This window comes from Bombus vancouverensis, chromosome 8 (genome assembly GCF_051014615.1).
Source record: "Bombus vancouverensis nearcticus chromosome 8, iyBomVanc1_principal, whole genome shotgun sequence".
Taxonomy (NCBI): Eukaryota; Metazoa; Arthropoda; class Insecta; order Hymenoptera; family Apidae; genus Bombus; species Bombus vancouverensis.
Window position 1 is genome coordinate 409,133 of NC_134918.1, and position 14,943 is coordinate 424,075.

The window sequence follows — 14,943 nt, forward strand, 5'->3', positions numbered from 1 at the left end:
AATCATTGCAAAAATAATTGATCTAATGACAACGGAATTTCCAATATTTTTTTGTTTCGTCACGTCTTTTTCATAATATATCTTTTATAGGTACGTGATTTATTAATCGTTCAAATGGAAACGATACCTGTAATGCAATCTGCGTATGACGTCAACCTCGATCTATGCTTATACAAGAAATTTTATCAATCAATGACTAGATATACAATAATCAAATATTATAAAATTTCCTGAAAACCTTTAGGTGTTAATATTAAGGTGTTAATATCTTTAATATTTGCAAGTTATTGTTTAGCGCTAATTAGTTAGAATGTAACAAGTGGTGTACCAGAATTGAGATAATTAAGCCACACGAACAATCTTATTTAGATCTTTTTAATTTTTTAATTCTCTTTTGCTCTAATACTTCGTAAAATTAATCTTCATTAGGTACTACACTTCATAGAATGACAAGAGATAATTTTTCTTATATAACGTTTCATTCATAAAATCTATCATTAAAGTATATCTTCATAAAAATATCATTCCATACTAACGGTATATTTGGAGTCATACGAGATAACAGTTACCAGTGATGACATATGTAACTTTATAAAGATATCTCGTTTTATTATATATTAAAAGAATGTACTCATTGCTGCTATATTTCAGATGAAAAAAAGGAGGCAACGATTTTACAGTAAAATCGTTCGTTTACAACTGATTCATTTACATTTCAGGATAATACTGTGCATTCTGAATATGCTATGATTTGGTTTAAAATAATAAATAGTCCATTCTTGCATACTATTGCTCCAGCTTTACTTGTATTTTCGATATTGGTATAAATAGAAAGACAATTAATGTCGTTCGAGTCTATTTTCGGATCATTTATATTACGTTTAATCCATATAGTTATTATATGAGACATAGTATCGTAAAATTTGAAAGAATAAAACGTTCGTACAGGAAGTACATTTTATAAGAACTCCAACAAATCTGCGTGTGCACCTAAAATACAAACTGATAGTGATTGTTCATAAGTTTATATACATTATCTAATGTCAATCGAAGGTATCAATTCTTTTTCTCCATAAGAGTACTTCTTCATTTATATGTGTTCAAAAATACACGTGTTCAACCGTGAAGCATATGTCACCTACAACGAAAAAGAGTTTTCCTATACTTAATATTTCCTTTATATACCTATGAAAGTCTATTCTTCGCGTAGTATGAAATTATGAATAAATCTGGAATATTGTTCAATCTGAAAAGAAAAATAACTTATTGACATCATTCATTGATACGAGATTCAGAATGTTTGTTTTGTCTTGCAGAAAAAGAAGGTAGCCCTCCCTTTCTTTTAATGTGAAATAGAAAGCGAAAATTTGAAAACAGATGTTTTGGAAATTTACTTGCAAATATCGTTTTCAATATCGTGATTTTCTTCCCAATGGTACTGTACTTTCAAATTTTCCAGTATCCCTCTAAAAACAAAAAGTCGAACCTCGTTATCATTAACATAGGCATTACAAGGAAGAGAAGTATTAGAAAGCAGCTCCTTTTTATTATGGATTTCTTTATAATCATGTAAATAAGAAATTCCGGAAATTTTTTCCTCAAGAATTTAATTCTTGTGTTTTGATTGATAATTATTACACTGCATACTAACTTTTCGCATACTGTTCGCGTCTAACACTTTCCTAATAATTCAATTTCTTCAATTACTTCAAAATTACATATGTTCTTGCACGAATTCAAAAGTACGTATGATACAATTACAATTGATTCTAAAATAATAATTATTTAAAGATATTAAGATACTAATTAAACGTTTCACTATATTTCAAAATCTGGAACAACAAATTTTTATTTATAAAAAATGAAACTGTGTTTATATATTCTTTGTCATGATGCTATTTCTTATTACCATGTCGACATTTTTTAAAATTCATTTTGTTATCTCTACGCAATATGAAAATTCATATACTGCTTAATATTTTTTACATATTATCCATCCACCGCATGATATCTCCTGAAAAATCAAAATATTAATGTTATATTATTACAATGCTTCTTAAATTTCAATTTTTGACAAATTTGAAATCCAATATATTTTGCACAATTATTATTTATCAAAAAATTCTAAGTTAGTAACTTTCTTTTCAAATGGCAAATAACATATACTTTGACTTACCTGTAACTTTTTGCTCCTAATCATCATTTCCTCTTATAGAACATCATTATTGTTCTTATAATTACTACCGGTGTCATAGATATTGTAGTGGCTACAACTGAATTAATAGAAAATGATAAATAACTGTGTATAACACTAACACATAACTGTGTATAACAATGACACATAACTTTTACTTACATATCAGTCGATAAGGGATTACTGTGATATCCTGTTGATGTTTCTTAAGGCACTTGATTAGGTGTGATACGGTATCATTCCTTATGGTATACTGTAGATAAGTATTTTAGAAAATGACAAGAATAAATCTAAATTATTCAGAGGTTCCAGTTTCGGCTTAGACATAAATACAGGACCATTTGCAAAGAAGAAAGGGTGCGTTTCTACAGCCTCGTTATAGTAACCATGAATACCAATCTCTGAATTACTGGTTACTAAACATAAATATCCTATAAAATTTAATATATTTCTTTAATTTTTAATACATACATGAGTTAGTAGTTCTAAATTATGAATCATCCTACCTGTGATATTACACTTTTCCTTATAATATCATCACTCAAGTGAACAACATTAAGATCATGTAAACCATGTCATCCTATCTTACTGTGAAGATACTTAGTTATGTTATCTAACATTATAAAAATATCATCAAATTCAAGTCCTTTTATTCACATCACATGGCCACGACGATCTGATTCTTCGTTATATAATGTTCTAAAATTTGTCGTACATATAGGATGTACAAACCGTGATATCAAGGTATCAGTTCTTCCTTCCCAAGGGACAGTTTCATTAAAATTCTGATAGAATTAAAAATTAATTATTAATATTCTAACAATCATATATGTTAAATACATTATAGTCAACGATATATACCTGAGCGAATGTAGGGGTGATTCCTTGATAATTATAAATGTCATCAGCCCACATCATTGTGCCACTTCTTTGTACTCCAGCCTCTAGATTAACAGCCTAAACAAACATACAAAATTTTATAGAAGCTGTACAAAATATAGCATATATGCGCAATATTGAAGCGTTCAAGGGGATATAAAGGTAATGTACATCACATACACGTGTACTCTCATGCAACAAAATACAATTAGATTTAATAGTATAAGCTCTTTTATTCATCATAATAGATTGGAAATTTAAGTGTCTTACGAGGGTGAGTAAAAAGTTACCCGCTCTGTCGGTGTAGAATTTATTTTAAGCAATTGTCAAAAAAGACATACATCATTTTTTGACATAATCACTCAATTTCTGTATACACTTTGTGCATTTGCTGAAGGACCTTCGTATTTTCTCATTAAAAAATGTTTTGGGCTGAGCTGCGAACCACGAATGCATCGTCGTCTTCACCTTTTCATCAGCTTTTTCGGCATCCATCTCGCACAAACTTTTTAAAACCCAAATCTGTCGTGCACTATTGCATAAGCAGAGCCGTGGCTGATTTGCAAATGATTTGCCACATTATCCAGCGTCACTCGTCTATTCCATAGAGCATAAGTTCATGAGCACGTTCAATGTTGTCATCGTGGATGTGGACGGGCGTCCAGCTGTTTTTTCATAACACTTGTGCGATCTTCTTTGAACTTTTGTGTCCATTCAAACACACTTCGTGACAAAACACTTTCTCCATAATGTGCATTAAATCTTTGATAAATATAGGCATCAAACATAACCTCCGACCACAAGAAACGAATCACAGCATCCTGCACTGTTTTCCTGCAAATCACCATTGCAAAGCGCCATTACTCGCGCAACGGTTACAAACGAATTGACGTAACACAATGAAACCTACGCAGCAGCACTGAACAGATATTGACGTCATACGAAGAGTGCAGATGGATCAATACGGTCGACAGAAGTTTTAACTATCTGGAGTGCGGATAAATTTTTACCGAGAGTCGTATAGGAATCTATAATCTGTAAGTACACCTTTGGCTGAATGGAAATTTCTCTTACATATAGTCAAAAATGCAGAAACAGTGTATTGAATTGGAAAGTGATAAAAAATAAGTGAAGTTTCGAGGTTGCATGTGATTGCATGAGTACACAGGACGTTTTTAGCGAATAAAAAATAATTTTGAAAGACACGAGACTTATCTTGTATTTTATGCACTCTCTGTGTCCGAATTTCCAGAAGCTCTCTATCTTATGAAGTGTTTTAGATTAGCCGGAAAATTTTGTATGTACATACAAGAAGTATACGATCTAAGTGGAATATTCCATTATTCTCTTGATACAACAGAAACGAAATTTACAGAACTTCTCAGAAAGTTGGTTTATTATTACCAAATTAATAGAATTAATATACGTTTATCATCTTTACATACCTAAGTCGTGGAGGTTTATCGTGCGTAAAAAATTAGTGTCGTTTCAAAGTTACATTTCGTACATTTTAAGCCTATAATTTGTAACGTACAAAACAATGTAAATTTGAGCTGTTTCTTATCTCCACAATAAGAAAATCCAACTTTACGTTTTTTACACAATGATATTTATGGAACAGTAATATCATATTATTGCATCGCTTGGAGAATGAAGTCAAGGTACGATGTGACCCTAGTGTAAACGCTGGGATACCCAGCTGTGCCGCACTTATAAGCATAAGACACAATACCTATTAAATACGAGGTTCATTCATGTTGTATCAGCAGTGGTCCGCCGCGGTCAGCCTGAAAGGATCGTTAAATTTTTAATCAAAGATACTGAAATATATCGATCGAATTGTATTGAAATTATACTTATATACAGTAATAATCTTCTATTGACTTGTGTATTGAAATGCTCCAATTTATAATGTACATGTTATATGTATGTAATATCGTGATGTAATATGTTTACAAAAAGTGGACAATAGAGATGTTAATCAGACAGAAAAAGACGGTTGTTGATTAACTTGAACTATTCACACCAAACGTACAGAAAACAGCGCAATCCACACTCTCTAGGCAACGCCACTCGCAACCTCCGTCTCCGCTCGACTCGCACTCGGCTCCTCGACTCGCACTCTCTGCTTTTCGACTCGCACTCGGTTTCTCGACTAACACTCTGTTTCTCGACTGACCCTCTCTGGCCGTTGTCCCATTCTATTGTCCTTTTCCTAGGCCCACCGCACACGTGTTCCGCAGACGCTCGTGGCCAGGGTCACGTAGGTCTTTTCCACGAAACTATGCACTTGAAAAGACCGATGACACATTGATGGGCCCGACGGCGCCTCGGCTCTCGCGACATTGTTCATAGTTCGCCCGATATTTTCCAGGCCTTTCGTCCACGATACTACATTCGGCCATCCTGCAATAACATCTGCCCTCAGATGTTGCCTTCTATCTCGCTGTCATCAGATGCGTCACTTTCGGCGTTTAGGAGCCAAGGTTTCATAAAATCGAGGTGTGTGCGGGTCCTTCCTTCGCTACTGCTTCGCACGCTTTCTTCTTGTCTTGTAATTTCGCAGGTTCCCTTCTAGCTTACCTATGTTTCATTCGGTTAGGCTACAGTCAAGGCAGTTGGATACCACGTGTTCGACCTTTTCGCGTAACCCCTTGAACCAGAAGTCCTTCTCGACCATAGCTTCTGTTGTGGTAACCTCGAAATGCCCACGCTCGTGCGCTTGCCTGACTACTTGAGCCCGCATCGCCTTCGATACTACTATTAGCACATCGTCCTTACACTCCTTATTCAAAATATTGTTTCTTACTACCTGCCCATCGGCCTGACTGCACGTTGCGGCGTCCAAAATCCTACGGACTTCAATGTCCTTGTTCTGTGCCCTTCTCAACCGTGCAATCAGCCCGTCTTCACTCTCCGTTACATACATAGTGCTCGGCAGGGGGTTCCTACTCGGAGCATCTACATGCTGCATACTTTTCCCCGGCCGATGACACGCCTGATACTTAAACTCGCCTAGTAACAAGGCCCATCTAGCCACACGCACACACAAATCTTTCTTTCTAACTACACCTATCGGACTCGCATACTCCGAGTCTGACGATTTGATGACACCCTCGTTTGTCCACGCTTCCATCAAATCATCTTCTTCCTTTCTTTCCGACGGCGCCAGTCTTCGCGGTCTTCGCGCTACCGGCTTGTCGCTTTCCAAAACTACTTTTGCGGTTATTCCGACGTCTCGCTTCTTCTCCGGTCTATACCCCCTAACGATATCTCGAATCGCTTCACGATAATGCGGTTCTCGTACGTGTGTCAGGTCTGTTTCGTCGGTCTGTTCTACCACGTTAACTCTAAACGCATCCCGCACGTCTTTGTTAGTCTGTTCGTCAAGCCGCAAGAAAGTCACTTCGCCCCGTTTAACCCGTAACTCTACCTGATCCAGAAAATCAGTGCCTAACAACAGGCCGTGCTTCGTCAATATTTTGTTTGATACAACGTGCAAAGTGATTGGCAGTTTACACCCATCAACCGTCATTACCTTAGTGAATTCACCCCAGGTCTCATTGCCAGCGGAACCAAAACCGTCGAACTTAAACTTGCATTTACCTAGCGGTGGTGACCCTAACCTCGCATACTCGTCTGATCGAATGAACGTGAGATCACTACCCGTATCCACTAGTGCCACAAACCTACAATCATCTATCGCCACTTCCTTCACATACTTCCTTTTCGGATCTTAACACTACGCAAGTCTCTTTCGGTCGTGCCGTACACCTCGCTGCAATATGTCCAAATCCGCTGCACTTGAAACACCTAACACCTTCTCCCCTCTTCGGACACTTAACACTTAGATGATCCTCACTACCGCAAATGAAGCATCTTCTTTTCTTCATTGCATCTACAGATTGACTGGGCTTCCCGTTCTTCTGGGTTTTAGCCGGCCTCACAATCGACTTTGCTCTGCGACTCTTCTGCTCTTCGTACATCACTAGCCTCTTTCTCAACTCTTTGATTGACGTAGCGCCGTACAATACAGCCTTATTGTTCTCGTCGTCTATTATTCCATCCACTATGTATTCCACCTTTGCTTCCTCCTCCATGTCCACATGGCTGGCTATTTCGAGCATGCGGTACATGTAAGCCAAACATGCTTCATCATTCTCCTTTTTTGTTTCTTCAAGCTTCTGATGAACTTGCCTACTGTTGACTTTCCTCGAAAATTCTTTCACTAGCCCCCTCTTCAACTCATGCCAAGTCCTGGCATGACACTCGAAGCTCGCAAATATTTTCGCTGATCCCTTCAGCAGCTTCCTTGCGTAGACTGCCTTCTGCCCATCCGACCACATGCACGTATCAGCGACTTCCTCGAACGACTCGAACCATCGTTCGACATTTTCACCTTTGTCGCCACTAAACGACTCTAATGCATCTTCGACGTCTCTAAAACTCAGTGTCGAACCAACGCATGCCCTTCGACAATATTCATCACGGTCCTGATACACCCTTCGCGTACCTCTCTTGTATCCTCTGGCGTTTTTTCTGTCATCTTCATCCTTACTTTCGTCGTCGCTTTCTTCTTCCGACGATATGTCATTACCATCCATGGCCGCTCGTAGCCGTGCGCGTAATTCTACTTTTCTTCCCGTCGTTTTTAAACCCAAACTAGCGAGGCGCTCCTTCAACTCCTTCGTATTCATTTTCTCAACATCCTCACCTTCGTTACAATCACGCTCAGCTCTCTGTACATTTTCTAAATCTCGTTGACCGGTTAGCTCTTCACCGCCCGTCGATCCCTTACGATACGATTGTCCAGCCCTACACGCCCGATTCAGCCTTGCAATCAGCACTGACCTCGCACCCGATATAGGGAGGTTCATTCGCGCGAGCTTATTCCTCAGCTCCTCCAGCGTCGAACCCTCTTCACCCGACAATCGTTCGTCCCCGACGTTTGCCATTTTTCACACTACACAAACTTAAACAGTCAACGATATCGTCTTTTACCGCACCGCGTACCGGTAAATTCACAACTAGCTCGAATAGCTCTGTTAAACCGTTTCGTTTTCTGTCTTGTCCAATCCCGGCTGAGCCCCCAAAATATGTAATATCGTGATGTAATATGTTTACAAAAAGTGGACAATAGAGATGTTAATCAGACAGAAAAAGACGGTTGTTGATTAACTTGAACTATTCACACCAAACGTACAGAAAACAGCGCAATCCACACTCTCTAGGCAACGCCACTCGCAACCTCCGTCTCCGCTCGACTCGCACTCGGCTCCTCGACTCGCACTCTCTGCTTTTCGACTAGCACTCGGTTTCTCGACTAACACTCTGTTTCTTGACTGACCCTCTCTGGCCGTTGTCCCATTCTATTGTCCTTTTCCTAGGCCCACCGCACACGTGTTCCGCAGACGCTCGTGGCCAGGGTCACGTAGGTCTTTTCCACGAAACTATGCACTTGAAAAGACCGATGACACATTGATGGGCCCGACGGCGCCTCGGTTCTCGCGACATTGTTCATAGTTCGCCCGATATTTTCCAGGCCTTTCATCCACGATACTACATGTATTTTGAGCAAAACTAAGATTAGAAGGAAATTAGATTAAATACCATAATGAGGTGTGAGAAGTGGGCAAAACTATTGAATTGTGTTTATCTATTATTCCTAATGTTTAAGACGTCGATTTGATGTTAATTCGAATTGACGTGTCTTCAGATACCGTATAGTTTGTAGTAACTCTGTAACTTAATTACCGTACAAGAATCCTCTCCACCCTGAGCATGTTCGGCGCATATTATACCATCAGTGATATCAGGTGCATTAGGAAATTTGGAATAAGCTATTTTGCATTCGGCGTTCTTAATCACTGGCATTTGTACTTCCATTAATGCATTACGTCGTGGTCGTCCTACGAAGAAAATAAGAAAGATATTTAAGACTGGAACTGTTTAATTTTATTATAAAATTGATATCAATTACTATATCTTAATGCTCCCTATCCAGCAATAAGGAGGTTATAGCCGACAAAGTTGCTCTTTCGTAGGGGCTCTTTCGTACAAATGGGATATACGTACCCTGAAAAATAAAAAAATAAATGAAAATGCAGGAAACGAATGACCAAAAGTATGAGAAAGAATTGTACACGCTTTATGACACAATATATGTGTACAGTAAGAAATTTCAGGATATGATACTTCAGTAATACTCAATAGCATATATATATATATTTAAGGACTTACTCGAAAATGGCACCTCCTCCAAAAATCTAAGAATGGCAATATTATGATTGTGTATGCTTTCTATTCCATCCATATGTGCACAATGTGCTGCGGTCAAAACATGCCTAGCCGTTATCAGGGAACCTCCGCACTTCCATAGTGGTTTGTCTGGGTTTCGGGGATTACGAAAACCTAATGCAGCGATCCATGGCCAAGCGCCTAAAATGCAATAGTCATAGTTGTGAATATACATAATTTTTTCTCACATAATGAGTAACAACGATTATTATCTATTCGATATTCGATCATACAGCAGACGATAAGTACATACGTACAAATACTCTGAAATAGAGATTTGATAAAGACAGAAATTAAATTTTTATTCCATTGGAATAGAAATTATTAAATAATTCTATATAATTTCTATTTGAACTATACTGAACTATAAAGTTCAAACGTGTAATTTCTGCCCTAACAGTTTTTGATCTCTATCCATATTATTACTCCTATATCAATTTTTTATTTCAAGCAAAAAGATACTCTTCCTAACATGGAGTAGAAGAAAGAAATAATTCAAGTTAATAAGTAAAGTTACTACCGATAAAATCATAGCATTATTATTTAGTCTAATTGAAATGTACATTGATGTGCTGTTTAATGCCTTTAAAGTTCATTCTTTGCAGTAAATGGCTTATTATTAATCGGAAAGAAAGACATAAAACGTACCAAGTTCAGCTGGTTTACCATCGACCACCCTGGTATGAGAGACGTTGCTAAAACTACAGTATGGTGGTCGCCAAGCCTTATACTTATACACAGTTTTTATTAAAATTTCTCTCTTCTCTTTGTTTGGATCGTCCGGACAGCAAACGATCGTAACATTGCCCTGGTATCTGCACACTGATCGTCTATAAAAATCGGTGGCTGTACGGTACTGTATCTGCCATATTTCTTGCAGAGGTTTACGTTTTCTGTAGTCAAGGCACCTGCCTTCTTGATTGTTCGGTGTGGTACATTCTGGATCAAACAATTTTAAAACATTTATACAGTTCAAAGATGCGTAAGAAAGCGACACCGATTACTCAACTTTCGAAGTAAAAAGCCGATCAAGTCCACCGGATTGCCCTACAGACACGTATTAATCCGTAAGAGTTAGTCATCATGTTGATAATAATTATCTAAAGAAACTTTTCACGTGAAAATATAAAATTTTAATTGATTAGATATTGTGTTAGCCATACTTAAGAAAGAAAATGAAAATGAATGAAATGAAAGAAAAGGACTACCTTCAACCTCATTTTTTAAATAAACACTTTGTCAGTTTTGCGGTAAATAACTTCTTAGGAATTCAGGACAGTTTTTAGTGAATCATTTTGTTTCGACCGTTCGCGGAGAGACGCGATCGCGGGATAGCACGTCAACGAGAGTTGTAAGTTCCCGTTACGATTAAATAATCGACGCCACGAACTGATCGATCCCCTTATTTCGATTATGATAATAAGGGTAGTTCAATGAAATTCCACAGAATTAACACAAATAAATTAATGTTTATTTCAACAACTTATTAACTAGAAAGATATAAATGGAACAAAAAAAATGTAACTGCGTTTTGGTTGATAAGTAATGCGCGACATACCACATGTGTTGACGGTTCGACTTCTCGAAAAGTTCTGAACGCCTTTCGATTTTTTTCGTTTTTTCTGGAAGGCGACCCCCGCTACGTTCGGATCACGCCACATTCTTTTACGCGAGGTAAAATACGGGCCACGAGTCGACGTTTCTGGAAGTCGCCCTGCTTAATGAACCATGCGCTTGCCACTATAATGTTTGTTTGCCGGGCAGACGCGACGATCCGTCTGCGACATTATAGTGCCGCGATCGATAGTTAAGAATATGACCTATGGTAAGCCGCATGGCGTAACATTCTCCCCCCGTTGAGAGGGTACCGATCAAACTAGCGAGGTGTGGTTGAAGTTCCCATCTTATTTCGTCTCGGTGGCTAGTTGTTCGGGTTTCTCGAGATCGGGTTGAATTGGCAGTGGGACAAGCCTTTTGACGCCCCGATCCAAAATGCTCTTTGCCGTCTGAACTGTAGCTGTCCGGATGACACCATCGGCGCCTGGATGAACCTTGATAACTCGGCCCAGAGGCCAATGCATGGAGGGAACGTTGTCCTCTCTGAGGATGACGATTGTGCCCTTTTGGATGCTGTGTCCACCCTTGCTCCATTTATTGCGGTTGGTTAGCTCGTTCAAATACTCCTTATGCCAGCGGTTCCAAAAATGTTGTTTAAGCTGTTGGATATGCTGCCATTTGGAGAGTCGGTTCGATGGAATGTCCCTGAAATCTCGATCACGTAAGCACATTAATGAATCGCCAATGAGGAAATGTCCGGGAGTGAGGGCTAGGAGATCATTTGGATCGGTGGAGATAGAAGTTAGCGGGCGGGAATTGAGGACTGCTTCTATTTCTATGATAAGAGTATTACGGTGTTAAGCTCATATGTTTCTGTTTCTCCACTCGCGCTGCGCCATAATATCCTTTGATATTTCCGATCCTCTGGTCGTACGAGGAATTGCCGATACATTTTCTCGATGTCGCCAGTGAGTACGTACTGATGAGCGCGGAATCTAATTAATATACAAAATAAATTGTGAATTGAGTCGAGAATATAGGATTTCCCCATTTTCATGATTATCGTGATTTTTGTATAAATATATTTTTTAAGATACTAATAATTAGGTACTTATAAATTAGTATTATCAATTATTTTGCATTTATAATTCCGCCTCTAGTATAAGTGTTAATTGAAAACTAACTTTATGTTTCAAAAAGTACTAGCAAAGTCGTTGAGTAACAAGCCACTGATGCTAACACAAATAGCATTGTCGTAATTAAGTATTTCTAAATATTCATTTTTCATTTTGAACCTGTAGAAACAATTTATTATATATACTATTAGCTAAGTAATTGCATATTTAATTAAGTCGAAATATAAAACTTAGTTATTTTGATAATTTAGAAAATAAAAAACTGACAAACATTTCAATTTAATTTATGGTTGGAACAAAAGACAGTTATTTTTCATTAATTGAAATATTGCAATGCAGAGTACTTTCCAAAATACGCCGAGAGTATTCCTGATGGTGAAACGAGCGTTGCTTCATCGAACGCAGCTAAAGAAAACAACATCTATGTAGTTGGTGGTACGATGCCTGAAATAGAGGGCGATAAATTGTACAATACCTGTACTATTTGGGGTCCCGATGGAACTTTGATAGCAAGACACCGAAAGGTAAGTAATATATTCCTTTATGGCTTTGAAGTTGAAAATATTGGGGTGAAGAAAGTGACTCTATCTAGGAATAATTTAGGAATATACATATGTACATACGTATACTATAACCAATTCTATAATTTACGGTTTATAAAATACGTTATGATACGGGAAACGCCCATTTTTGTTGTAATGTGTTTGTTGTTGTATAAATTTTTCACATACGAAAATACTTATTTTTTCTCCTTTTTAAACATTATTAAATGATAAGATTTTTTAATAAAAGAAAGTGATAAAAACGCTGTCAGTTATTAAATAAAAAATAATTAAAGTTTAGGAGTTGGTAACTTTGATATTAAATTACAAAAGTTGCAGCAATAGAATTAGCTACCACATTTTTATGTTATTAGGTACATCTATTCGACATCGACATTCCTAATAAGATTACTTTTCGAGAGAGTGATTCACTCAGTCCTGGTAACTCCCTAACGACGTTCGATGTGAAGGGCTGCAAAATAGGTATTGGCATTTGCTATGATATTAGATTCGAGGAAATGGCACGCATTTATCGGAACAAAGGTACAGTAACTTAACCGATCAATACTTAACTAGCAAAAAATTAAATATCTTTCTTAAATATATTCTATATAAAATTAATATAATCTGTAACTCTGTATAAAAAGAAGCTTAATTTAAAAAACCAGTATATTTGCTGAAAATGAAACAAATAAAAGAATTAAAAGCACAATAAGAGGACTGTCCCCGCATATTCAGAAATGATGGAATGTGAACCGTGCAACTACGAAGTTAATTGGTATTCGGTGGCTTCATATTTCCTGCTTCTCTGGGTTAGGTTGCCAAATGCTGATATATCCAGCGGCATTCAATATGACCACTGGACCATTGCACTGGTCTTTACTTCAGCGTTCCAGAGCGAATGATAATCAATTATACGTTGCCTGCATATCACCGGCTCGTGTTCCTTAAGCAAGTTACGTCGCATGGGGACATACACAGTTGACCAATCCCTGGGGAAAGATTCTTTACGATTTGGAAACTCAAGAGAATATGGCAGCCACCGATATCAAAAAAAAAAAAAAAAAAACTGGCGAACCGTGTGTTACCACAACGAGACACGCGATGCTATTTGTCGCTTTAAATTGTGCCGCAACTCGTTTTTGAGATCTTTGCCAGGGGCGCGTTAAAATATGCTGAAAATATATTTCTGGCTTTTCTGGAGTTTAACTGAAATATGACAAGTAACGTTGTAAAACATATGTACTTATGACTTACAGAGTAATTGAGTGTACAAAATATATAGTATACAAAATAGCCAGCGATTTAGGGATATAAAAGATCAAAAGAAAAGAAAAGAAAAGAAAAGAAGAAAAATAATATGTTGTGGCAGTCTAAGTCGATCTAAGAAAATAGATAAAGGGAGGGAGGGGCATAGCTAGTTAATCTGGAAAGAATCCAAGCGTCAATTTCAAGCATTTACAGAGAATCAAGCGGGCTGCTTAAAGTCGTGAGTTGAGCAATTATCCCGCGTTAGGTTCAATCAGGTTAGTCCCACGCGAAATTGATCCAACCATGCGAAAACGAGTGTATTCTGATTTCTGTCGCAGATACTTCTGGCTAGTGCAGTACCTACACGGTGGTTGTTGAAACAGCCGCTTCTCATCTATTTTCCGCAGCGCGGACATCATCCTTTGATCCCTTACGACTAACGAAGTTTTCGAAGATGTACGGCAGTTTGAGATTCTACTTGAAAATGATCATGATTGTGGTCTGTGTGCCGTCTGCTCTTCTTTTTGTCCTTCCGTTAAAGACTGGTAAGTTGATACTGATTAATTATGCGATCGAAACCCTATATAATGGCTACAAAAATGCCGCTAATATAATATTCCTTCTTTCTTGTATCTGTCTGCCTCTCAGGTCGTTTTACTAATTACAATAAGTAATTTCGACTTCTTTGCGCTCTCTTTTAACGCATTCGAGACCAAAAGAAATTCATATCAGTCAGTAGGCAAGGGTATAATATACATATTTTATATATAACTTATGTAGTAATGTATATATCATGTTAATTTCATATTTCTTTTAATATAGAATTATTATATATGTCGGGTTTACATTAGAATTAGGGTTAGGGGCGTGAAACGAATCTTCGTTTGGGTTACACGTTGTCGTTATGCAATAGAGAAGACATTGACTAGTGCAAATACGATTATTACAGAACCGGACAAGTAACCGTGGTAGTTAGGTACTCGAGAAACTAATGACAATGATCCTAGGTTCAATAACGAATCCGCGGTCGACGGGATGATAGATGAACGTACTCACAAAATCAAAGTCGGACGCGTAATATTCACTG

General features: G+C 37.6%; 1 protein-coding gene and 1 long non-coding RNA gene across 6 annotated transcripts; one reads left to right on the forward strand and one right to left on the reverse strand.

The window, feature by feature from the left end:
• Nucleotides 1-578: 578 nt before the first annotated feature.
• LOC143303043 (uncharacterized) lies at nt 579-3,691 on the reverse strand. 2 transcript variants are annotated; one of them, XR_013059014.1, is made up of 7 exons: nt 3,415-3,691; nt 3,056-3,151; nt 2,701-2,979; nt 2,357-2,625; nt 2,177-2,273; nt 1,910-2,014; nt 579-1,832 (listed from the first exon to the last, which is right to left on the reverse strand). It is a non-coding gene; the product is annotated as an uncharacterized LOC143303043 (long non-coding RNA). The 2 variants fall into 2 exon arrangements; XR_013059013.1 differs by having other exon boundaries at nt 2,177-2,625.
• Nucleotides 3,692-3,940: 249 nt separating this feature from the next.
• Nucleotides 3,941-14,615, forward strand: LOC143303042 (omega-amidase NIT2-A-like). Of its 4 annotated transcripts, XR_013059012.1 has the most exons (5): nt 3,954-4,110; nt 12,403-12,587; nt 12,980-13,148; nt 13,423-14,131; nt 14,195-14,615. XR_013059012.1 is itself a non-coding variant. In XM_076620821.1 (4 exons), exons 2-4 carry the CDS (start codon nt 12,504-12,506, stop codon nt 14,206-14,208), a joined length of 267 nt encoding a protein of 88 aa, XP_076476936.1. In that variant the 5' UTR covers nt 3,941-4,110; nt 12,403-12,503; the 3' UTR covers nt 14,209-14,615. The 4 variants fall into 4 exon arrangements, 3 of the variants coding, with proteins under 3 accessions (XP_076476936.1, XP_076476934.1, XP_076476935.1); XM_076620821.1 differs by lacking the exon at nt 13,423-14,131 and having other exon boundaries at nt 3,941-4,110; XM_076620819.1 differs by lacking the exon at nt 14,195-14,615 and having other exon boundaries at nt 13,423-14,179.
• The last annotated feature ends 328 nt before the right edge of the window (nt 14,616-14,943 follow it).